At 43.0% G+C, this 24,026-nt stretch overlaps 1 protein-coding gene across 1 annotated transcript in view; it reads left to right on the forward strand.

Annotated features, from left to right (window-relative positions):
- Positions 1-22,234, forward strand: part of NUP188 (nucleoporin 188) — a 29,408-nt gene extending 7,174 nt beyond the window's left edge. The window contains exons 11-44 of the mRNA XM_055720914.1: positions 461-661; positions 1,355-1,444; positions 2,022-2,087; positions 2,607-2,726; positions 3,176-3,302; positions 3,422-3,577; positions 4,190-4,316; positions 4,959-5,046; positions 5,140-5,216; positions 5,403-5,517; positions 5,862-5,982; positions 6,216-6,282; positions 6,711-6,839; positions 8,078-8,211; positions 8,612-8,718; positions 9,513-9,719; positions 10,324-10,493; positions 10,808-10,877; positions 11,532-11,599; positions 12,229-12,424; positions 12,937-13,014; positions 13,436-13,521; positions 13,955-14,100; positions 15,266-15,447; positions 15,835-16,035; positions 16,671-16,763; positions 16,980-17,138; positions 17,924-18,061; positions 18,474-18,548; positions 19,262-19,471; positions 20,201-20,332; positions 20,481-20,551; positions 21,009-21,138; positions 21,371-22,234. Coding sequence (XP_055576889.1) covers positions 461-661; positions 1,355-1,444; positions 2,022-2,087; positions 2,607-2,726; positions 3,176-3,302; positions 3,422-3,577; positions 4,190-4,316; positions 4,959-5,046; positions 5,140-5,216; positions 5,403-5,517; positions 5,862-5,982; positions 6,216-6,282; positions 6,711-6,839; positions 8,078-8,211; positions 8,612-8,718; positions 9,513-9,719; positions 10,324-10,493; positions 10,808-10,877; positions 11,532-11,599; positions 12,229-12,424; positions 12,937-13,014; positions 13,436-13,521; positions 13,955-14,100; positions 15,266-15,447; positions 15,835-16,035; positions 16,671-16,763; positions 16,980-17,138; positions 17,924-18,061; positions 18,474-18,548; positions 19,262-19,471; positions 20,201-20,332; positions 20,481-20,551; positions 21,009-21,138; positions 21,371-21,541 — 4,308 coding nt within the window. The 3' untranslated portion in view covers positions 21,542-22,234. The remainder of the gene's footprint in view (positions 1-460; positions 662-1,354; positions 1,445-2,021; positions 2,088-2,606; positions 2,727-3,175; positions 3,303-3,421; positions 3,578-4,189; positions 4,317-4,958; positions 5,047-5,139; positions 5,217-5,402; positions 5,518-5,861; positions 5,983-6,215; positions 6,283-6,710; positions 6,840-8,077; positions 8,212-8,611; positions 8,719-9,512; positions 9,720-10,323; positions 10,494-10,807; positions 10,878-11,531; positions 11,600-12,228; positions 12,425-12,936; positions 13,015-13,435; positions 13,522-13,954; positions 14,101-15,265; positions 15,448-15,834; positions 16,036-16,670; positions 16,764-16,979; positions 17,139-17,923; positions 18,062-18,473; positions 18,549-19,261; positions 19,472-20,200; positions 20,333-20,480; positions 20,552-21,008; positions 21,139-21,370) is intronic.
- The last annotated feature ends 1,792 nt before the right edge of the window (positions 22,235-24,026 follow it).

Here is a 24,026-nt window from a genome sequence, read left to right on the forward strand (position 1 = left end):
AGAAGTGCTGTTTAAAGATTATGTCTCTAAGTGTCTGGTCCTTGGGTTTGTTGACCAGGTGTAGGAACTACCATCCACATAACATTCTGCAGCAAATAAGAACTAAATTAATTCCTCTAGCCCTTATATTTCCTTGGTTATCCCGGGGCTTTCTCTAAAGAAAGATTTGTGCAAAGAGATAGGCATTGCGAAGCTTCCAGAAGGGAATGAAACAAAAGATTTAGTGTTGGTGCTTTTAGGGCAGAGAACATCTGAGGTTGGACCAACTGTAAGTCAGTAGACAGTGCAGAAAATGAGACCGAGGCTGCAAACATATAATTTGGTCAGTTCCATGTTTGAAATAGTTACCTGCATGGAAAGGTGACTGTTAGGCGGAAGATGCAGTCAGCTGTATGCTTGCTGAGTATAAACTTCTTTCAGAAGATCTCAGTTGTTTTGCTTTTGTCCCGTCTCTGCACAGGAGATGGACAGTCAGCTGCTGCAGTTAGGGGATGTCTCACATCATGCTCCAGTGCTTTTGGCATGGGCTCTGCTCCGTCACACTGTAAACCCAGAGGAGTCAACAAATGTTATCAGGAGAATGGGCAGCACTGCTATCCAGCTGAATGTTTTTCAGTATCTGACAAAGCTGCTGCGATCACTGAGCAGTGGGGGGAAGAATGTAAGTTTCTTATAATTACATATGTAAGCTCTTGAAGGTTTTTAATTGCTACTGATGTAAAGGTGTGACGGGAAGTGGATGATTTTGAACCAGTGTTCTTTCAAACTAAATCTGATTTTAAGCAGAAGATGCAGTAAAACACTTCATCTTACCTTCTTTCAGTGAAGATCAGAAGTGAAGTTGAAACATATTTTTATACCCAAAGAATAATAAAAAAAAGCTTTTGTAAGTTTTGAAGAACTACATCTCTTCGGAGCAGAATGGACTGCTTTTAATCACAGTTTGTTGATTTTCCTCCAAAAGTGTAGTTGGCATTGTGGGTCTTGGGTATTAGATTATTTAACTCTGCACTGTTCTCTGTATATGGTTTCATTAGACAATACTGTATAGGTAAACTACTTTGTAGGCAGAAACCAGGGAAGGCAAATCCTTTTGCTTTCTTTGAACATGAAATGCTTAATTTTTTTTTATGTTAATGGTAATGGTAGTGGCAAGATTTCTCATTTTGGTGAAATATTTTGCATTAATGTGGACCTTAACTAATGAATGCTTCCTGGTTTGCTGCCCCTCTGCTGACTGCAGCAAAGATGTATGAAAAAGGCAGTTACTTAGTTTGTAGAGCAGACTGATTACGGTTATAGTATGTTCGGTAATTCAGTCTTTCCTGTAATGGTCTTGTGTATTTCTTTCCAGTGTACTGCCAGCACAGCTTGTATGTGTATTTATGGACTTCTTTCCTTTGTCCTGACATCACTGGAATTACATACATTGGGCAATCAGCAGGTAAGCATTCAAGGCTCATTGTGTCTGTTACCTAATTTAAAATAACCTGTCATAAATGATGATAATTACTTTTGTTGAATTGTAGTCCTGCATTTGAGACTGAAAACTTTGTGACATAGATACTGAAGAGTGATTTGCTTTTTCTCCTGCTACATTTACACAATGCAAACTTAGTAAAGACCTCTGCAAATTGGCTGATTAACAGTGAAAGAGCATGTCTTGCACTTGAAGTCCTATGGGTTTGAAATTAACTGTTGATGTGTTATTTCCAAAACAATGGAAATAATATATACTCCATTTCCAAGTCTGAGAAGACATCAGGTAGCCCTTTGCAGTTATAAGTGAACATACTTGTCCTGGCCAATCCACTCATGATAAGGAGCATGTCTTTAGCCTACCTGTGTGTTCTGGGTTTGGGTGTGCTGGGTCTTTCTGTTTTGACTAGAGGAAGTAGTTAAATCTTGGCTGGTAAACATGGAAACTTAAATTCCTCCAAAGATGTGGCTGAACTTGGTTGAGATTAAATCTCCCTGTGTGAATTAACCTTTATTTTTCTCTGTCCTCTCTTCCTTTGAAGGATATAATTGATGCTGCATGTGAAGTTCTGGCAGCTTCCAGCATTCCTCAGCTCTTCTGGAAGACAGTGAGTGTGTTTGCAACTTCTTTGACCTTGCTTATAACTAAAACCTGATAAAAGATCCCCTGTTAGGAAATTAACAGACTGATTGTATTTAGTTAGTTTTAGGAGGGCCTGAGGAGCTAGTGTTTGTTTGTATCAATCTTTGATTTACTTTTGCCCTTTCCTGCCTTTTAGGTACAGCCTTGGCTTTACTCTTGAAGGATACTGGAACAAGTTTTAATATAGGTGATAGTTTAAACCAGGGCTGGGGTTGCAAGGATTGAACTAACTGCTGGCAAAAGCATCGTGCTTATTTTTTTGTTGTCACAGAATTAGGATGATACGTAGTGCGTTACAGTCTTCCTGCCTTATACTTGCACACTGCCTCATGCTTTAGTCTGTGCAAGGACTGGAGTGATACTTTTGTGCATGATTAATGTTAAATGTACACCTTAAAAAAGAACTGTATCCTTGTGTTATGCTGAGACCATTTTAGCATTTCTTTTTAGTAATAGGACATTTGTTTTCTGTTTCCACCACCAGGAACCTACTGCAGGTCTAGGTATTATCCTGGACAGTGTGTGTGGTATGTTCCCCCATCTTCTTACTCCGCTCCTTCAGCTGCTCCAAGCCCTTGTGTCTGATAAATCTACTGCAAAAAAGGTACAGGATCTCTCTTGCTGTTTTGGAGATGATTTATTTTAAGTCAGGGATAACATGCTGTGTGATTATTTCTGTTATTTGTGCTTATCTCAATTACAGACTTAGGTAACAGACATCAAGCTTTTGTCAAAGAGCGGGGGACTGGGCTCCTTTTTAGTCCTGTGCTGTTGCAGGACTTCTGGCTTTTAGAACACTTTTTTACTCTAGCGGCTGAAGATTAAGATGACTAATTTCTCGGGTTGTGCTTTACCCATAAGGCATTCCTGATTCATTAGATGAGGCTTGTCTGGACATGTGGGCTGTCTAATGATGTTTTCGTAGGGTTGGTGTATTAGGAGGATGTTGTATGCATCAAGAAAACTTGCCTATTCCTGGAAATGACCTGGTTGATTCATTTTTAAGGAGGTCTGGCTCTTCAGCTGTATTGTTTAAGCTCTGTCTGTATGCAGGTGTACAGTTTCCTGGATAAAATGTCCTTCTATATTGAACTGTACAAACATAAACCTCCTGATGTGATCTCTCATGAAGATGGCACACTTTGGCGAAGACAGGCTCCAAAACTCCTTTATCCTCTTGGTAAGGAAACTGCACTTAAGCTTTTCTCATTGTGAAATGGTTTGGGGAATTTAGTTCTTTATCTGGATTTTAACTTGTGGGTAAATTTGTGACTTTATTTCACCTGCTTCAATCTTCAGGACTAGGTCAAACAAATCTGCGGATACCTCAGGGAACAGTGGGCCAAGTAATGTTGGATGATCGGGCTTATTTGGTACGATGGGAATATTCCTACAGCAGCTGGACACTGTTTACCTGTGAGATTGAGATGCTGCTCCATGTTGTATCGACAGCAGGTGAGATATCTGGGAGTATGAAAGAGAACAAATAATTGTTAATTGGTATCAATTTGAGGTTAATATGAATGTTTTTTGGCATGGGGAATGACTGTGGGGATGTGTGGTAAGGTTAATTGCCACGATTGAGAGACGGGATGCAGCTTGATGCAAGCGAATGTCACTTTAATTAGCCAAGTAGCATGATTATATACACACAAGCAATTGTTACATCTTATTCTGATTGGTCCAAAAACTTGTGTATTCTATAACTATGTGGCAACTCGTGTGAAGATCTCACGCTAGCTATTTAGCAATTCAGCAACAGTTAAAGATAACAATGTCTGCAGTTCTTGTACCATGTCCTTGAGCAATCTGGCTAACCAACCGCCTTGTTCCCTGTATAGTCTCAACTTGACGCTTAGTCCCTGTTTCTATATCCTTCAGCAGTTTTTCATGTCTCTTATCACCAGGCCTTGTGACCCACAAGCTTGAGCGCATTCCTTTCAGCTAACTGATTGTTACTTACTGTCCTGCTTCCCGGGCCCCCTCCTGCAGTTAATGTGCATTGTTTCAGATTTGATTGCTACTTAAGTATGATTTTGCATTCTAGTATTAGTTTTGTTTACCCAGATGTGATTCAGCATTGCCAGAGGGTCAAGCCAATAATTGATCTGGTTCATAAAGTCATCAGCACTGATGTATCAATAGCAGATTGTCTTCTGCCAATCACGTCACGAATCTACATGCTCCTGCAGAGGTAAGTCACTGAATGGCATGAAGTCACTAACAGCAGAGGTAGCTGAGAAGATATAGTGAGCTCGAAGAATGGCTAATTACTAATTTTGCCAAGAGCTTTGCAAGAAGTGTGTCTCTGTGCTTGAGCTCCCCAAGGTTGCCTGTTCAGTTCTCAAGACTGTTCCGGCTACACACTGTTTAATGCTTTGATGCAGCAGAACGGACCCTCTTCCACTTCTTTCCTGAATGTTGTGCAGTTTTATTCATCTAAAGGCATTTTTTATCGGTAGCTGTATTTACATGAAAGGGGAATAAAACATAGCATTAGAGCAGTAACTTCCAGGTGTTATAACAGTTGTACTTATTTACTCTCCTGTCAGTGTGAACTGCCTGGGAACTGACATTCTTCTGCAAAATTACTGTTCAGTGTGACAGTGCTGTCTTGCCAGCCTTGCCTCTTGCAGTAAATTGGTCTGACTCAGGTGTGAGGGGGAGGTGGCAAGTCTAGACTGAAAGTGCAGACTCTGGTGTCTGTATGTACCTGCTTAGATTTTATACTTGTGTACTTCGGTGGGAGAGAAGCTTTTTTCATTTAAAAAAATGCAGTATATAGGCTAGACTCCAGGTGGCAGTGCATTTTATGCATACTGTTTCTCTTTTGTAGGCTAACAACTGTAATCTCTCCCCCTGTGGATGTTATTGCTTCTTGTGTCAATTGTTTGACAGTACTGGCTGCTCGGATGCCAGCCAAGGTGAGGAAATTACCTTCTGGGTTTGCTGGATTTGAGAACTAGTGGGCTTGTATAGATGAATGAGAGGGAATATCTGTACTTTTTCTCTTGCAGGTTTGGACTGACCTTCACCATACAGGGTTCTTACCGTTTGTTGCCAATCCAGTGTCCAGTATGAATCATGTGATTAGGTATTCATGATCTATTCCACACGCCACACACACCCCCCCTTTTTTTTTTTTTTTTGGCCTAACCTATTCATAACATGTCATCAGAACATTTTGTCAGTGTGAAATCTATTGTCTGACATCTCTCACTCATGTCAGAATCCTGCTAGTCACCTAGTAGTGTAATAAACCCTCTTGCTCATTTCACAGTGCAGAGGGAATGAATGCTGGAGGCTATGGAAATCTGTTGCTGAGCATAGAACAGCCTCAAGGCGAGTACAGTGTTACCATCTCCTTCCTGAACCTGATAACTACTCTTGTCCGGGTGAGTGCGTCTGCAATTGTCTGCATGTGAAATCAGCTGTTAGGTGTTATGGTAGGAAGGTGAAATACAGCTGTGTCTGAGATCAACCTCCTGTGCAGCAGGTCTCTGAGTTATCATTGGTTGATGCTCCCTTCCACACTACTGTTTGTGCTTTCTCTGTCGTCCGATTCTTTCAAAAAACTGTTTTGTTTCATCTCATCTACAAAAGAAGTCGCTTGTAAATCTATGTCCCCGTGCTTGATGATTTTCTCATGCTTTAAAGACATACGGCACATCTTCCTTGCAAAAGGTTTCTTGTCCCTTTTAAACCAGAAGGGGGACAGCAAAATTTCTGTTTCTTCTAGGGACAACTTGGTAGCACCCAGAGCCAAGGACTTGTGCCCTGCATTGTGTTTGTCCTGAAGGAGTTGTTGCCAAATTACCACAAATGGCGCTATAACTCTCATGGAGTGAGAGAGAAAATTGGTAAGGATGTTGAAGGGGGGAGAAGAGGAGGGGATGAAAAGGATCGCCTGTCTTCTCAGACAGAATCTGTAAATTTTTCTTCCTTTTTTTTATCATACCTTTTCTAGCAGCTATTTGGAATTTGCTTTGTATGTCTACCAGTATTGCTAGATGCTGTGATTTGTTTGAAAGTAGTAGGAGCTAGGCAACAGATCTTCCTGAAAACTGAGCAGTCCGTTTAATCTCTGTTTTAGGATGCCTAATTCTGCAGTTGATCCATGCTATACTGAACTTATGCCCTGAAATGGATCCTCGCAGTAGGTAAGACAGGTGATGGATTTTGTATCTGCGTTAGCCTGACTTACAGTACAGGAGTCTATTGTTTTGTTTCAGTTTATAAATGCAAATGACTAGGCGTGAACTGGCATAGTTGTATAGTGGTGGTTTCAGCTCTTTTCTGTGTTACTGAGTGCAGGAAGGGTAGAAGAAGATGAGGAACAGAGCAAACCACGTTGGTTTCTAGAATGGTGAAAAAAGAGAAAGCAGTAAATAGATTTCCTGGGACAGACAGCCATTCACTTTTCTATTTGGTATATCCACTCTAAAGAAAGTAGAAGGGAGAGTAAGGTTAGGGGTCAGTGGGACTGCAGAAATTAAGAGGTTACTTTGTGGTAGTTTTCTAAATGCTATGTGGCAAAATACTGCAAGTGCTCCTAGTGATGATGTCCTGTGTTGTTTGTGACTCACAGCAATGCCCCCAGCCTTCAGTCCTTGTGCATCTTCAGCCTGGCCAACACTGAAGCAGGGCAAGCTGTCATTAACATCATGGGAATTGGTGTGGACACTATTGATATGGTAATGGCCTCCCAGTCCAGTAGGTGAGTGGTGTCTTTCATTTCAGTAGTGTGGGGAAAGCAGCAATGATGTTGGAAATGTAGCTTTGACTTGATTACATGTAATGGGGGATCAGTGTAGCGGCTAGCCATGGCAGCCTGCCTTGTATGGTCTGGAGGAACAAGCCTTGTTTGTTCCAGGTCTGTATATGGTTTCTGCTGTACACCCTCCATTTCAGGCAGTTGTTTTAGTTTTCTATTTATAAATGACATTTGGAGCATGCTGGTGGGTGTAAATGTGCTGAATTGTTTATGTCTGCTAGCACTTACATTGTTTTATAAAGAATTTACTTGGAACTCAATTTTGTAAGATTGAATGAATGAATTTGGAGCAAGAAGATTAGAGCCAATGTTAGTTCTGTGTCTTCGGGTAACACCAGAGTTCAGCTGGTTCACGAGCTACGCTCATGAATAAATTGTAATAAGGCTTGAACTGGGATTTTGGAAGTGCTAACGAAGATCAGTCTGTACAGGGTGGTTCTGAAGGCGGCTTGAAGAACTCTAGAATTATTGAAGATACCTTCAGTGTTGAGTGCCTTAACTTCCTTATGTGACCGTCTGAAGGCTTGAATCTTTTGCTTAGCTATGATTGAATCTCTCCACTTTTTCCTCTGTTCTCTGTTCCTGGCCAACTTTACTTGACACATAGCCAGTCAAACTTGTTAGCAGGTTGTTTATGATAAAGTCTGCTGATCTTTTTTCTTTCCAAACAAGTCTGGGAGGGAATCCAGACTTATCAGGGAGAAAGTGAGACCTATTTGAGAAGCGGTTTTGGCTTTAATGTCTCTCCAAAATGTTTATTTGATAAGGAAGGTCTTAGGAAAAACCCAGAATTGGAGCCAGTGTTACCTCTTAATCCAGTTTTGGTTCACTATAATTTCTGTGAGATTGGTTCTGTAAATGTTTCTCCCTCTGTCTTAATAAGTTTTGTATTTCTGTATCCCAAAGAGGGGAAAAAAATGACAATAGGCTGTCAGACTCTTTTTCTTTTTTGTTCAGTGCTGAAAACTCAGGGCTGGGTAGGCAATATTTTTTTGTGAATATGTGAAAGTCAGTATTTCAGCAGCTTGTGTGTGGTGACGTGGCAGTCTGAGTAAAAATGTCTTATAACCCCTGATTGACAGAGTATAGAATTTCCTTTTTGACTGTTGTGCAAATAATAAATGTCAGTTGTCAACACGGTTATTTCAGTTACTTACTTCGGTTTCTTTTTGGAAACACAGTGATGAGTCACAAGGCCAAGGTCAACTGCTGATCCAAACAGTTAAGCTGGCATTCTCGGTCACCAATAACGTCATCCGGTTGAAACCCCCCTCGAGCGTGGTATCTCCATTAGAACAGGCACTTACTCAGCATGGTATGTATTTCTCCATGGGGGCAGCCTGGGCAGCTGTGCTTTTGTGTTAATTGCAAATAGTGTGTGTCTCATCACAAACAGTAGTTAAGATTTCAAGGTTCCAAAAAGTGGTTTCTAGTGATGGGAGGAGGCCTATTCTCTCTCCTTTAAGGCCTTTTTCTCCTTTAGGACAGCTTCTGAAGTATTAAGCAAATGTGGCTTGTTTGCTGCTTTGTAATGAGATGGGTGTAATTACAGAATATAGTAAGTCAGTTGCCATTAGTACCTGTGGCTGGGCCCATGCCTTGTTGTTTTGGAAGACTGACCTAGTTCTCACCTTCTGCTATGGAAATCATTATTTGGTAAATAGTTACATCTTGTTGCAGTTTCTTCTCTTTGATTTTAATTGTGTTCTCTCCAGGTGCTCATGGAAACAATCTTATTGCAGTCTTGGCCAAATACATCTACCACAGGCATGACCCTGCACTTCCACGCCTTGCCATCCAGTTGCTCAAACGGCTGGCTACGGTAAGATGAGGCTCACACGGGTGTTCCTTTGCTTCTCCCCTTGTGACTTATTCCACCACTGAAATTCTATCAGGATAATTTCTTCAGGCTTTTTTGTATCAGGTAGCTTAATGCAAGTCAGTTGAAGGCAGTGTGGACTGAAAGCTGTAAGGCAGAGCACATTAAAAATCACATAAAGGGCCCTTTAGTTTTCTGCTGTTTCAGAAGTCACTTAACATCTCAGTGAGAGGCTTCACAAGTGGGTTTTTTTCTGCAAAGTATTTGCACCTCCAGTTGATCTCTTTCCACTTTTTTTTGAGAGCTTTCTCAAGTCACACTCTTAAATACAATTCCTACACCTTCTTAACTGGAACTTTAACATCTTACTGGGAAGAGGATCCTACTTAAGTTTTTATTGGGAGCTTTCAACTTTGCCTTTTAGAGTTACTTCTTATGGCTACTAAACATTTGAGAATGTGTTTGCAATTTTATTAAAGCATATAAATCCATCTCTGGTTTATTTATTTCAGGAAATATTATTCCAAAACTGGTTTTGTCTTTGTCTTTTCCAGTTTTGTCATAACTCCGGAGAAGTAGGTGAGGGTTAGAGCAGAATTGCTAAAGATTGGATTGCTGTGCAGGTTTCTTCTCACTTACTGACAACAACTTACTTCTGACTTTCCTCACATACGTTCATAGATTCAGTACAAATATTTTGGAGCTTCAATGTGAAACACAAATCACATTTTGTATAGACAAGAAGCATTCTGTAGAATTTGGTTGGTTTTGCTTCTGATGTTTCTTTCCTTTTGCAGGTTGCTCCCATGTCTGTTTATGCCTGCCTTGGTAGTGATGCTGCTGCCATCCGTGATGCCTTCCTCACCCACCTACAGAGCAAGATTGAGGACATGCGTATTAAGGTCATGATACTGGAGTTCCTCACAGTTGCAGTGGAGACACAACCTGGGCTCATTGAGCTGTTCCTGAACTTGGAAGTGAAGGATGGCAGTGATGGGTCAAAGGTAGAATAGCCCAAGGACTCACTGGTCTTGTAGCGTTCATAGCAGTCTTGCAGTGCTAGTCTCTAAAATCTGGTAGTTCCTAAATGTAAAGATAAATGCGGCTTGTGCTTACAATTAATGGTGCTGCTGTCCCAGTTTTACTTTTCCCTATAACTAAAGAGAAACCTTCCCCAGTATTTCAAGGCACATACTGTGTTAACGTAAGAACATCTGCCAGGTCAGACCAAAGATCTCTGTGGTCCACTCTCTTGACTCTTGACAGTGGCCAGTCAGTAAGAAAGCTGAAGACTGTGGTACAACAGACGATACCAGTTTTCCAGAATACCCACTCTGGTGCTTTGCAGTTCAAGGTCTTCTTGGGTTGGGACCCTTTGAAGGCACTTGGTCTTACTAAGTCTTAGCTCGTTTTTTATTCCCTGAAAAATATGTATTTTTTCCTCTCCTGTGTTACAACTACATTCCTTGTAGTCATATACAAAATATATGGTGGCGTCACATACTCAAGATTTATTTCTCTGTGTGTTGTTCAAGTGGAATCAAGCACATTCTACCTTAATAGATGGTTCTGTGGCAATATAACCTCTCTAGTTTCCTTTTGCTTCAGGAATTCAGCTTAGGGGAGTGGAGTTGCCTCCAAGTAGTCTTAGAGCTGATAGACTCCAAACAACAGGAGAGGTATTGGTGCCCTCCCCTCTTGCACCGGGCTGCCATTGCCTTCCTGCATGCTTTGTGGCAGGACCGTCGAGATAGCGCCATGCTAGTTCTGAGGACAAAGTGAGTAGTTTTTCTAAAATGTGTTTTCTTTCCTTTTTTCCAAAACACTTTTTCTTTGGTTCATCAGACTTTTCAGGGACGATTGCATCTTAGTCTTTGTGTGCCCTGGTAGGGGTAGGTAGTGTGTGGGCTTTGAACTTAGTCTTTCGGGAGAGAGGATGAGAAACCCCTATGTGCGTGTTCAGAAGCAAATGTATCTATATAAGCTTGTATTTACTAAAGCCTATTTTCTATGGAGTTTAGAACAGTCAAAGTGCTGCTGGGCACGTGGGGTGGGGTAGATAACTGATATTACTTCTGTATTTATCTTTTAGGCCAAAGTTTTGGGAAAATTTAACCAATCCCCTCTTTGGGACCCTTCCTCCGCCTTCAGAATCATCAGAGGTAAGTTACATCTAAACAAAATGAAGGTAGTTACGTACTTCTCAGAAAAGGTTTCTAAGTGATGTATGTGTCTCTTCCCTCTGCTTGCAGTTTTCTAAAAGGAAGTATGGTCAAGTGGTTTAAACACAGGCGCAGGAGATGAAGTGAATGCTTTCTGGCTTTGCAGAGGCTGTACAGCCATGAACTGTCTTTTGAAATTCTCTGCTCTTTATTCACATATGAAACAAAAATAGATGTTACCTAGCATTTGTGGTAACACTTACTCTTTGGAAGGTATGCTCTCTGTAGTGTATCCATACTATACGTCGTGTGCTGTTTGGCAAAAGAAACTCCTTTGTTTTTTAGGCATAGCTTAGACTGGCTAGTATCACAGAGGAGTCAATTAGGTTCTTGTTATTCATTCTTCCTTTCTGTGGGAGTTTTCCCTTTCATTATGAAAGTCCTGTGCTCTCACTCAGAGTGCTGCTTTGAACACAGCATTCTATCACCAGTCCATGGTCAAATGACATAACTATTGCTATTGTGGGAGAAACAAGTCTCCTGCAAAACTGGAATATCAGTCACAAGTGGTCAGGTAGCAATAAATCAGAATTCCACTTACCCTGCAGAGCTAGGTGCTCAAATTTTTCTTTTTTTGTTTTTTTTTCTTTCTAGCTCAGTGTCTTGGATACCTGTGCCTTAATCATGAAAATCATCTGTTTGGAGATCTACTATGTTGTCAAGTGAGTCTCTGGTAGTCTCTCCTTCTTCCCTGTACTTTTTTTCTTGATGCTTTGTGTTAATTCTTGATAGCCCAGCAGGCTTTGTGGGACAAAGTACATGTAGTCCTGTGAAGATGTGAGCGGAGCAGTGATTTATAAACAAATTACAAATACGCGTTTGAGATTCTTGCAGTCACCAATTGCAGAAAGAGAATGTTACAGTCTTTCTGCAGCCTGTAGGTGAGAATGTTAGTGTTTTCCTTGTATCCTGGAATAAGAATATACAGCATTTATTAAAACTAATTGTAAACTAAGCTAAGTACTCCTACTATAGTGATTGCTGAATAACATTTAGCAGTTTTCTCCCACTCATTTTGTTTTCCTGAGCACAACTGCCCTTTAATATGTTGAAAAGTCAGGATTAACTAAAATATGTGCTGAAAAAACCCCCCAAGTCTGTAGATTTTCTTCAGGGATTATATTTCTCCTTCACATTTGATGCGAAAAGTGGGATTCCCTGCACAGGTCTAATATGTGGAATAACCTTCATTTGCAAGCTGTGTCCTTGGCTTTCCTACCTGAATTTCAGAAGAAGTATGTTTTCTGACCAAAGAATAAATGAAGATAACTTCTCCTCTTGATTTGGTCAGGGGCTCACTGGATCAGTCCCTGAAAGACATGCTGAAGAATTTCTCCACCAAAAAGCGCTTTGCTTATTGGTCAGAGTATGTGAAGTTACTGGCGTATCATGTGGCAGAGACAGAGGGTAGCAGCTGTGCCTCCGTGACAGAATATCAGATGCTCATCTCAGCTTGGCGAATGCTGCTGATAATCTCTACTGGCCATGTAAGAGCTACCTCTTATCTGTCATGATAATCTGAGATTAACATTTTGAATAATACAATGCCAACTTCTTAGGGCCTGCTAAGCTGTAATGAAGAATTCAGTGTTTGTTCTTTGAATTTTGTTGTATATATGCTTACAAGTTGACATGAGCGTGGTACAAGACGGAGTGGGTGATGGTGTTTTGCTCTTTCATCAACATGAGTGTATTGTCTGTCTGAGCAGAGGAGGGAGGTAGTAAATAATTTTTATAGCAATTCTAAGTAATTCTGTAATCCTGAAGAGATTTTGCTGAGTCAAGTGAGACAGGGAAGCACCATTTGGGAAATTAGTCATTGCTGACTTCTTGTCAGCTGTTAATGTAATACTTCAGTGATTTCTGTAAAACTGCGTCATTCAGCAGCTATAAAATTTGCTGAATTCTTGAAGTAACAAATTAAAACAGTAGACTCATGTTAGACTGCTAAGAAGGTGCATCTTTTGTTGTGATTGATTTCTCTCTTTGTGGATCTTAGGCGGATATAATGCATCTGACTGATTCTGCAGTTCATCAGCAGCTGTTTCTGGATGTGCTAAATGGCACCAAGGTTTTGGTAGGTGGTGCTTCCTGTCAGTTCTTTAATTTCCCAGTTGCTCATCATCTTTGTACTACTAGGAGTTCTCTTTCTTGAGCTGCTTGCCATCATAGGTTTTTTTAGATCTTGTGAAACTGGGCTGAAACAAAGCCTCTCTCTCCCTGAACTGATGAGCTTCTTATAGATGTTTATTTTGCATGTGTCATTCCTGTCATCACTGAGTGAGCCTGCAGAGGGTTCCCTTTGATGCTGCTAGCTGCTAAAGAACAAACCTGGTCATCTACGGTTGGACTCGATGATCTTAAAGGTCTTTTCCAACGTAAATGATTCTATGATTCAAATTGGTGGCGGTGCTTGGGCTCTTGAGTGCTTGAGGATTTCTTAAGTCTTCTTAGATGTGACTGTTTGCAGCTGTAACTCTTGTAGTATTTCTTCTTAGCTTCTAGTTCCCATGTCAGTATCCTGTCTGCAGCTGGGGTCTATGCTATGTACCCTTCTTCTGATCCTGCTCAAACAGTGGAAGAGGTAGGTATTTTGTTTGGATAATTACTAGTCACTGCTAAATATAAAAACTTGGGAGATTATATTTAAGTGTTTTGCTTTAGTGAGATTCCCGTAGTGATTTGGGGAGGAAACTGAAGCCTTATCATGCAGTTCTCTTTTGGGATGGCAAATGTCTGTAGGTTGTGGCTGAAGTCTCTTGTAGCAATACATTTATGGTTTGGCTTCCTGCTTACTGGCAAAGAGTGTATCAAAAAAGCTTTTGTGATAGTCCTGCATTCTCACTGTACTGTGGAATGTCTTTAGTGAGATCCAGGTGGTGACTTAAACTTTACACGGAAGAACTGCTATTATTTGTGTGGCTCATATAACTTATGATCCATAGAGCTCAGTCAAGCCAATATATTTATTGAGGGATCTTTGTCTAATCTGAAGAGCTCTCCCTTTTTGTTGTCAGCGAGTTGGGTTCTGTGGATAAAATCATAAACTCCTTGACGCAGATTCTGGAGGGAGTACTACAGGCAGATCAGCAGATGATGGAGAAAACCAAAGCCAAAGTGTTCTCAGCTCTTATCACTGTTCTGCAGATGAAGGAGATGAAAGGTGAGTTGGTGTGTGTACAAGTGTCAAGAGCAGGGCTGCCATGGCTGAATACACCCTATCACTCTAGTGTTTCCAAGATAAAAATGCATATGGTGTTAGTAGTAGTACAGGATGCTGAATGTCGTCACCAACCTGTGGGACTTCCCTACTTTTTTCTCACTTGTTTTAGCTCGTTTTAGAAAGAGATGAGATTTATCATTCGCAGCATGTCTGTGTCTTCCCTTCCCTTCCCTTTCCCCAATAATAACCTCTGAGTTTGATAAAGACAAGATAGGGTTTCTGTGTGGTTTCGAAAATAGCTCAGCAGGTGTGGGAGGAACACTCTAGTGACGCCATCTCATGGAGCAACTGTAGAGCTTAGATTTTGACATGAATTTCTATTTAGAGATAACAAAAGACCCAAACACAAGAAAGTCTTCTGAGGGTACATTTTGTTACAAACCAGAGAAACAAGCATTACTCCTGTCACTTGTGGGACACCTTGCATTGCAGTAACAATTGAAGACCCTCAGTGGAATCTGGGCAGTATTTCTCTGTACAACACATACAAAGGCAACTGTGGTGGTGAGAATCGTATCAGGTTACCGTTCTGTGTATTCCTTGTTCCACTGCATGGGCCCTGCAAGCCCATATATTTTGGAAAATAACTAGAAAGTGGAGGGTTGGGGGTTTTTTTAACGTTTTTCTTTGCTGTTGAATTTGAGTTTCCAGTCATGCTGGTAAAAGGTAGTGTAGTTTATTATAATGGTGTTGATGAGAATGTTTTATTTATATGGACTCACAGAGCATAGACTGCACCCAATCTGTACAGGCCAGTACCAGAAGTCTGGAGAAATGTGTAGGAGATGCTGTAGTGTGCAGTCATGGAATAATTTGTCCACAGCAGCGCTTGATTTGTGCATTGAGATATCATAAGTTTATACAATTTCTTGGTAAAACTACATGTTTTTGCTATCCAGCTGACCATCTAATCCCTTATTATGTCCTCCTAGACTTAACCATCTGACTTAGTCATAGTTCCTCACATTCTGTTATGTAGGTTTTGAAATGTAAACAGAACAAGTAATAACTCCGAGAAATGTGGCCCAGTGATGTTATCAGTTAAACTGGAAACCCAGGTACAAGGATTGTGTGTTAACTGTTGTCTGTTCTCTGTGTGTCACAGTGAATGAGATCCCCCAGTACTCCCAGCTGGTGTTTTGTGTGTGTGAAACACTCCAAGATGAGGTCATTGCACTCTTTGATCAAACTCGACACAGCCTGACCTTGGGAGATGCTACAGATGACAAGGACAGCATGGAAACAGATGATGTCTCCCGAGTTAAACACAAAGACCAGCGAGATGGGGTAAAGGGCCTGTTTGTCTGCTTTGTAGCCATGTTTCTTGTTTCCAGATGGAAGTTCCATGTATGTTTGGAACAACTTTCCCTTGCGGCCTGCTGCCTTCAAAGGAAGTTTTCAGCAGTTTCTATTTCAGAACTACTCCATGTCTTTTTGGCATGCATCAATCTGGGAAGTTGGCTGTTGCTGCCTCTCTTTCAGATCTGTACTAAACATTGTCGCAATTGTGAATACAGTCAGGAAGTGTGCAGAGTGTGATGTGGGGGATACCAGGTGCCTGAATTTATGGTTCTGAGAATGACTGAACTTTCGGTTGTGTTAGTAAATGCTTTCAAGATTTTCTTGGTACCCATGTTAAGCCTATACCTCGTTCTCCTTTCCTTGTCACTACAGGTGTGTGTTCTGGGTCTGCATCTGGCTAAAGAGCTCTGTGAAGTTGATGAAGATGGAGACTATTGGCTGCAGATTACAAGGAAAGTCCCTGTGCTTCCTACTATCTTTGCTGCACTGGAGATCAGCCTGAGAGTTAAACAAAACCTTCACTTCACAGAGGCCTCCTTACATCTACTGCTGACCTTAGCAAGGACTCAACAGGTGAGACGTGCCGAGAAATGAAAGCATATAGCTATATGTTTTTAATAGGAACTGTATATCTCATTATTCTGGCTGCAGTGCAGCTGAACACTCATCTGTAGCTAAAGGGTTTTTTTCGAGGCTGGCAAGCAGTAGGCCCTGTATGTACGCCTGCTTAGTTTGCCTGGTTCTCGACAATGGGATGTCTTGGATGGAATTGCTGAGCCAGCCAGAGCAGACCCATAATTTAGAGCTGGTGCTTTCACTCAGTGTATTCCTCTGCAATGCAAATTATCTTCCCCTTGTTAAAACAACCTTAAGTGTTGGAACCTGCTTTCTCATTAGTTGCAACAAAATGTTATTTATCTGTTACAAGTTCAGCTTGTTTGGGGTTTTAGGTGAAAGCAAGGTCTTTCCAAAGCCAGTCCTTTTCAAAGATTACGTATGTACCAAGCCAAGTGGTATTGAAATGGAATTCATAGCACAGGTATGCAGGTTAAATTTTACTGGAAGAACAGTGTTGCTTTTCTTGATATTGCATTGTTAACAACATAGAGGTGTGTGTAGATGAAAGTGTAATGCAAAATAAGTGTCTTCAGTCTCAGAGAGCAGCCACACCTGCAGATTTTAACAGTAGTTTGTTTTCTGTCTTGTAGGGAGCAGCAGCAGTGGCTGGAGCTGGTGTCACACAGAGTGTCTGCCTGCCTCTCTTGAGTGTGTACCAGCTCAGCACTAATGGAGCTATTCAGGTGGGTTCTGCTTCCTTTTGTGAGGGGAATGTGCCAGGGGACCTTGCCATCCCCTGCCGTGCGGGCTGTGGTTGGAGCAGAGCCATCCCAGCCAGGGAGGACAGCAGCCACCCCTGGGGACTGGAGACTTCCAAAACTGAATAGAGGGTTTGTGGCCTGTGCCACACTGGGTGGCAGAGTAAATAAGTCATTTACTTTTGTATCTGATTTGTTCAGACATCTGCTTCATCTCGAAAGTCTCTGGATGCCCCCTCTTGGCCTGGGGTCTATCGTCTCTCCATGTCGCTGATGGAACGCCTTCTTAAAACACTTAGATACAACTTCCTGACGGAAGCACTGGACTTCGTCGGTGTTCATCAAGAGAGGATTCTTCAGGTATATCACATACTTTCTCTGTGATGGTTCACTTGGCTTCCGTGTTGCAGTAGCAGCGGAAACAGGTCAGGAAGTGCAGAAGCATTGAAAAGAGGCTCCTGCCTCAGAAAGATTTACAGTGGAAATAATTCAGTAGTGTGAGAAGGAGGACAGAAGTACAAGCCATGCTGTGGTCAGTCAGGGACGATTGTTACGATACCCGTTAGAGCCGGGCAGTCATCATCTGTTCATCCTTTTCTCTCTCGGGTTTATAACTTTGCTACAAGTGTTTAATATGCCTACTCAACACAGTAGCAGAAAGTTTGATGAGAACTTACCTTGTAGCTGTTTGCTGTGGAAAGAAAAGTATGAGAGCTGTTCTTGGAGGTGGCTTCAGCTCAGCCTTGCTCAAAGAATGAAAATGCTGTGGTCAGGGTTCAGTCACCATTCAGGTCAGCAAGCCCTCTTGTCTTGCAGTACTGAAATACCTGTACTGGCTGGATTGTGTCGGTGCAGATGTGCTGAAGAGTCCTGTTAGTACATAGGTGCTGAATTACCTGTTCGTAAGCATGCTCCCTAGACAGATAGTCTTGTATGGCAGCACAGTTTGTGAAATGCATTGACCTCTGACTAACAATATAAAGTTCTCCATGTCTGACCCATGTGCTGTGTGGCAGCTTTCTTGAATGCATTTTCTGTCCCTAAGGGCAGATCCTCGGCATATTCAGCTTTTTCTTCTAGAGGAGGGAATGGGATTTTTGTGATTTAACTGCCATTGCCCTGATTTACTTCTCTCTGCTTTCCAGTGCCTGAATGCAGTACGGACAGTACAGAGCTTGGCCTGTCTGGAAGAGGCCGATCACACTGTTGGCTTCATTCTTCAGCTCTCCAATTTCACAAAGGAGTGGCATTTCCACCTGCCACAGCTTATGAGGGACATGCAGGTAGGAATCAGGATATTGCTGTGAATAATACTTTGGAGCACAGGGATTTGGATGTGTTAAGAGAAAATGGTACTGCGTCACCTTTTTATTATTGATCTGTTAATAGGAACTACTGCTGAGGTCATTTAAATGTTTGTTCTGTCAGTACCTTGTCTGAATCAAGTGAGGAAACGTGACTGTTGGGGACAGAGAAATGATAGCTTGGAGAAGTAATTTGGGGATTTCAGTGGCTTACTCTCAGTTCTCGGTGCCACGCGACTCCAAGAAAATACTGGGAAATCAAGAGACTGCACTGATCCTTGATGATCAGTGGGTTCTGTTTAACTGGATTTTCTAGCTTCCACCAATGATAGTGAACAGATGGGGTTTGAGAATTTTTTAAGAGATTTCTCCTTCACCTTATTTATTTCAGGTGAATCTGTGTTACCTGTGTCAGGCCTGTACCTCCCTCCTGCACAGCCGCAAAATGCTCCAGCACTACCTGCAGGTGAGGATGGGGATTCTAAATCAAACTGTAAGTTAGGAGTGTTGCATGTCCATGCTCCCTGTTAAAAGGCAAATATAGTTTAATGTCCAGGCTCTTGGATATTGACTTGATTGTTTGTCCTAGTGGTGATTATTGACAGTCATCAATAGTTAGAATTTGCATTTCTCCACAGCAAAAAAATGTGCAAAGAGTAGTCTGGACTCTAAAAACTCTGGCCTATGTAAAGCCAGTCCTACAGAAGCAGCAGCCTGTGTTTGAGTATTGCTGTTACCACTTCACAGCTGCCTATGCTGCAGCAAGAAGGCTGCATTGCTGTAGTACTCTGTAGTACCATTAATTAAGCCACTGTTGACCTGGTGTCCTTGATCTGATTTAATTTTTTTTCGAGAGCGCTCTTGTTCTTGGGGAATCCTTAGATTCATGAGGGGGAGATGATGCATTGCAACTGTTATTTCAGCATGGCTGGTGTGTTGATTAGGGATTCTTTTTCTGAAATGTGGAATCTAAGTAGCCTCTGCAGCTGCCTCCCTGCAATGCAGTGCCTCCCCTGATGCACACTAGTGTAGATTCTCCTGCTTCTAGCAGGTGACAGACTTTGGGTGCCGTATTTTCTCATTCCTTTTGTTCATAGCATTTTTTCCCCCTCAAAGTATTGGTCTTAGTGCAAAGTAATCATGTCTGTATTCAAGATTTTCTTTTTTCTTTTTCCACAGACAAAAAATGGTGATTCCCTTCCATCAAGTGTGACTCCACGGGTGCAGCGTAATCCCCAAGCCTCCTCCAAACATCCCAGTCCTGAGTCAGAGGCAGCAGAGCAGAAAGCACTGCTTACAGTGCAGTACAGCCTCTTGAAAATCCTCAGCAAATCTCTTGCTGCCCTGCGCCATTTCACCCCCGATGTCTGCCAGATCCTCCTTGATCAGGTAGGGAAAGAGGAGAGATGCTTCCTGAAGGGGGGAGTTTCCAGCTTCTCAAGTGAGGTTCACTTGAGGCACAGTCTGTCCTGCTTGTGACAGCGACCCCACCATACAGCTGTCTGCTGTCCCACTGCGCAGAGCAGGATGGCAGGACACAGGGAATTCCCCTGATCCTGAAAGAAAGGCTTGGCTGAGCTTTTGTGTGATCTGCACTGTGCTGTGCATGTGTAACCTTACTGGAGCAGACTAATAACCCCGCTAGGTTTGTATCCTCAGTATGCCACTCTTCAGAAGAGACATCCTCTCGTTATCTTTCTGTGTCAGTGTGACCTAGTGGCTGCTCTCCAGGTTCCGAAAAGGAAAGTTTTTAGTCCTTGATTCTGGCAGTGTCTTGCTGCTTACTTTTGGATAGTTAACTTCCTTTTCCTCTAGGTACATAAGCCTGGGTGTTTGAAAACAATCTGGGAACAGTCTTTACTTCAGCTTGCCCACTTGGTGGCAAGCTGCACGGCTTGGGAGTTGGAGAAGGCTCATTCATGTGAGAGGAGCTGTACAGTACTGTACAGAATGCTCTCTGCTGCTCCATCTCTATACCTGAGCTTTGGGAAATTATCTCAGTGCTTCTACTTCTTCATACAAAAAGTGTGATAGAAGGGACTAGGTATTCCTGTTACTATGACAGTAGCATACTCATTGCCTCTGGGGTCACTCACTCCTCTTTCCATTTCTCCACAGTCGCTGGACCTTGCTGAATACAACGTGCTCTTCGTTTTGAGTTTCACCACACCAGCCTTTGATTCAGATGTTGCACCTTCTTTTGGGACACTCCTTGCCACAGTCAATGTGGCCCTTAACATGCTGGGAGAGGTACTGGCCATTTCTCTGTCTGGGATTGCACAGCAGCTGCAGTGATCCCAGAGCACTCATTCAACTGGTACTTTGAAGAGCAGGAGTATTTCTTCTTGTGTATCTCCTGTCTCTAATGCCTTTTTTTTTTTTTTTTTTCCCCTCCAAGCTGGATAAGAAGAAGGAACCTTTCCCTCAGGCTGCAGGGCTGAATATGCAAGAGGGAACCAAAACCCTCAAGTAAGTTTCTAGCTATTTGATATAGTTGTGGCCAAGGAGCGGAACTGAATGCTCCTCAGATCTGAACGTAGGTTTAGAGGCATTTGTGTAGCTTCAGAGCTGCTCTTCCTGAATCCAAGGAGTTTGAATAGCCCATCAGAAGCTCTCCAAAGCAAGCAGGGATTTTGGGGGGGAGGGTGTGTGAAGCCATCCTGTCCTAAGTCAACCACTGAAGATGCAGGTAGAGTTTTTGATGCTTATTTACCAGTACTTTTAAACTGGGCTTCCTTGATGGCCTGCCGGGGCTTGGTACTCTGCAGACCATAGCTTTTGGGTATCGCTGCCCAAGCAGAATGTGAAGAGTAACAGTGTTCTCTTGTATGCAGCCTGCATGTGAAGTTTTTCTAAGAGTATTTGACCTTGAAACTAGAGTATGCTGACCTTTTTGGCTCCTGCTGATGTGTGTTTCTTTGCACAGGTCTCTGCTCATGTTTACAATGGAAAACTGTTTCTACCTGCTCATCTCCCAGGCTGTTCGGTACTTGAGGGACCCAGCTGTGCATCCCCGTGATAAGCAGCGGATGAAACAGGAGCTCAGCTCTGAGCTGGTAAGCAGCTTGTACCACCCCCCTTTCCCACTGGTCAGTGTGAGTGTGTCTTGCGGGAGGTCGTTTGGCTTTGGCTGCTCAGTAGAGCCCATTCCCCAGCGTGAGTCGGCCGCTGTAGGTGTCTTGGGCTGCGCATACTGGTGCCGGTCCCTGTGCCACTGGCGCCTTGTCTGGGGAGGGAGAGGGGCGTGCGTTTGAAAGAAGCTAACTTGTTACGTGCTTCTAATTTCAGAGTACGCTGCTCTCCAGCCTGTCCCGTTACTTCCGCCGTGGTGGTCCCTCTTCACCTGCCAGCGGGGTTCTTCCCTCTCCCCAAGGAAAGTCTGCCTCCAAGCTGGGTCCGGAGGGGCAGGAGCCTTTGTTTCAGCTTGTGCAGGCCTTTGTCCGGCACGTGCAGAGATAGATTCTGTCCTGCCACTGCCTCCCTTTTCAAGACTCGCAGCAGAACGATTCACGTCCACCACAGAAGGCGTCACCTTTGGCAGAGCGCATAACGAGGACTGGGGAGGGGAGGGAGGCCTGGTGCGGGCAGGGGTGTAAACCGAGCTGTAACATCAGCCACGAGATCCCGGTGAACTCTTGCAGCCCAGCAGCAGAGTGAATGTAAGGAGAGCTGAGGGTGGCTCTTCAGCGATCAGCCCGCATGCACAGCCTGCTCGCTCCGTCTGCTAGAGCACCCTGGCTGGTACAAGTGCTGAACAGTCAAAACCTTTATTTTTATAGCTTGTACCTCAGCTGGGGAAGCTGTGGCTGGATGGAGAGAGGAGACAAACTTTCTGCTGGGCATTAACTCTGCTCTTAACACAAGGTGCAATCTGCCTCTCCCTCACAGTCAGAGTCCAGTTAAGGCACAACCAAGGGATCAGCCAGCAATTCAGAGACCATCTTTCTACTGCTATTTTTGTACTGAATGGTTCAAGGCAAGATGGTGTATGTGTGCTCACGCCTTCCCTTCACCCTGCAGTCTGTGTGTTGTGTGTGTTTCTGAAGAGCAAGGCCTCGCTCCAGGTTTTTAAGTCAAAATTCCATTGTTCCAGTCTTGCAGTTTTTTGTAACTGTGCCCTATTTATACTGATATTAAAACCTTTATAGACAGTAGCTGGGTTCATGGGTGTGTACTGGACATAGCAGCCTTCAGCACTGATTCTGCATCTGCTGTGCAGTAGTTCTGCTGGGCTGAGGTCCCAGCTAACGTGGTGCGAGTTGTGCCTTGTGAGTGACGATCCAGACAGTGTTTGAAGGGATTGTCATCAAAGGCTGACTCCCTCGGCTTCCCCACACCCACTCCCTTTCTCTTACTGTCATGTTGGGGAACTCGTAGGAGGTTTCAAATGAGCATCACTATAAAATACTCCTCAGAAATGATTCTGCACACGATGATGTGGACCACACGCATGGATTACTCTGTGCAGATTCGAAGCCGCTACTCTGGCTGTTGCAGCAGCAGGGGAGTATGCGCAGGTTCAAGCTAGAAGACACTGTCTGCAGTGATGTTGCTTTGTGCTCTTGTAGCTCGCTGAAGTAGATCAACAAACTCTTAAGGTTCTCAGGCTTCATGTGTGATGGAGACAAGAAAAGGTCAGTGATGATTGCTTAAAATAAAGCCTGAAATCTAGACGGACTTTTCTAAGGTAAGAAATCAAATTTCAATGTAGCTGTGAGCTAGTAAGGTACCAGTTCTCTCCTAAAGAGACACCTGATTGCTTTACCAGTCGGAACCTTTTTAATCTCAATGGTTTTAAGAGACTGGAGTGAGAAAATTAGATTATCTTGCTTTGAGGGCTTTTGTTTTTTTCCTTGTAAGCTTAAGTGATAGTAATATTCTAACATACTTGTTTGATCTATTTTTACTTGCCCTGGAGGCTTTGGTTTGAACTAGCTGGCTGGAGCAAAGTGGTCTTAAAGTAGAAGGGAGAAGGGCTTTATTACCTTCTGAAAGCTGAGGTGAGCTGCTCTGACTGGGAGGGAGGTGGTGTGACAGCCCTGAAGCCCCACTTTACCTGTAACCATTAACGCTTTCTGCCACAGGGGAACTGTGAGTGTGAGCATGGAGATCTGAGGGTGAAGAGCTGCGGAGGAGATGGCACCTTGGCGCCAGGTGGCTGTGGGGAGTGAAAGTAAAGCCAGAGCCCATCTAAGGGAGTTCAGTACTGCTTAGGGCTGTTACTTGATAGCTCTGGTAGGTACCTTCCCGTTTGTTAACGCTTTTCAAGGTACACACAGTGTGCTAATCGCTTCATTAGTGTTCAACAAGATAGAACGAGGATTTAAAGAGAAGTAATGCATTCTTTTAGATACTTACTCAAGCACTGGAGTGAGAGTTCATGGTGTTAGGCTGGAGTCCTCGGTGCCAGAGAGCAAAGGGCAGGGGATGCTGTTGGTCACTTCAGCCAGTAGCATTTCAGCCCTGAACTGCACCTTTACCTGCCCCGAGCCACAAAGGGGCACGGAACAGCCTTCAGCCAAGGCCAGCTCACGCCAGCAGCTACAAAGCAGCAGCGTGAGAGTGTCATCTTTCTGCAGAGAGCAAGATAGAACCAGCAACAGATCTTGCATGCGCTCTTTTCTAATGCAGAGGGGAGCGCTGGTGCCAAGAACAGACTTCTTTCTGGTTGTTAAGAGAGACCATTTTTAGCATCATTAAGCTGCTGCTGTTCTTGCTAAAACTGTTCTTCCTCTTTCTTTAATCCACCAGGGAGAGGAATAACAGGTAAACAAGGATGGTGCTGGCCCCTGGGAAAGGTATACGTACTGGAAGGGAAATGGACAGGGGTAGATCTGTAAGAGGGTAGAATTGTGGTAGGGGTAACCATGGCACTTGTTACTGCTTTAATTAGCTTTACAATTTGATTTCCCCACTCCCTTTCATTTGAGTTTAACTAGAAACA

The sequence above is a fragment of the Falco cherrug genome, chromosome 9, assembly GCF_023634085.1.
Source record: "Falco cherrug isolate bFalChe1 chromosome 9, bFalChe1.pri, whole genome shotgun sequence".
Classification (NCBI taxonomy): Eukaryota; Metazoa; Chordata; class Aves; order Falconiformes; family Falconidae; genus Falco; species Falco cherrug.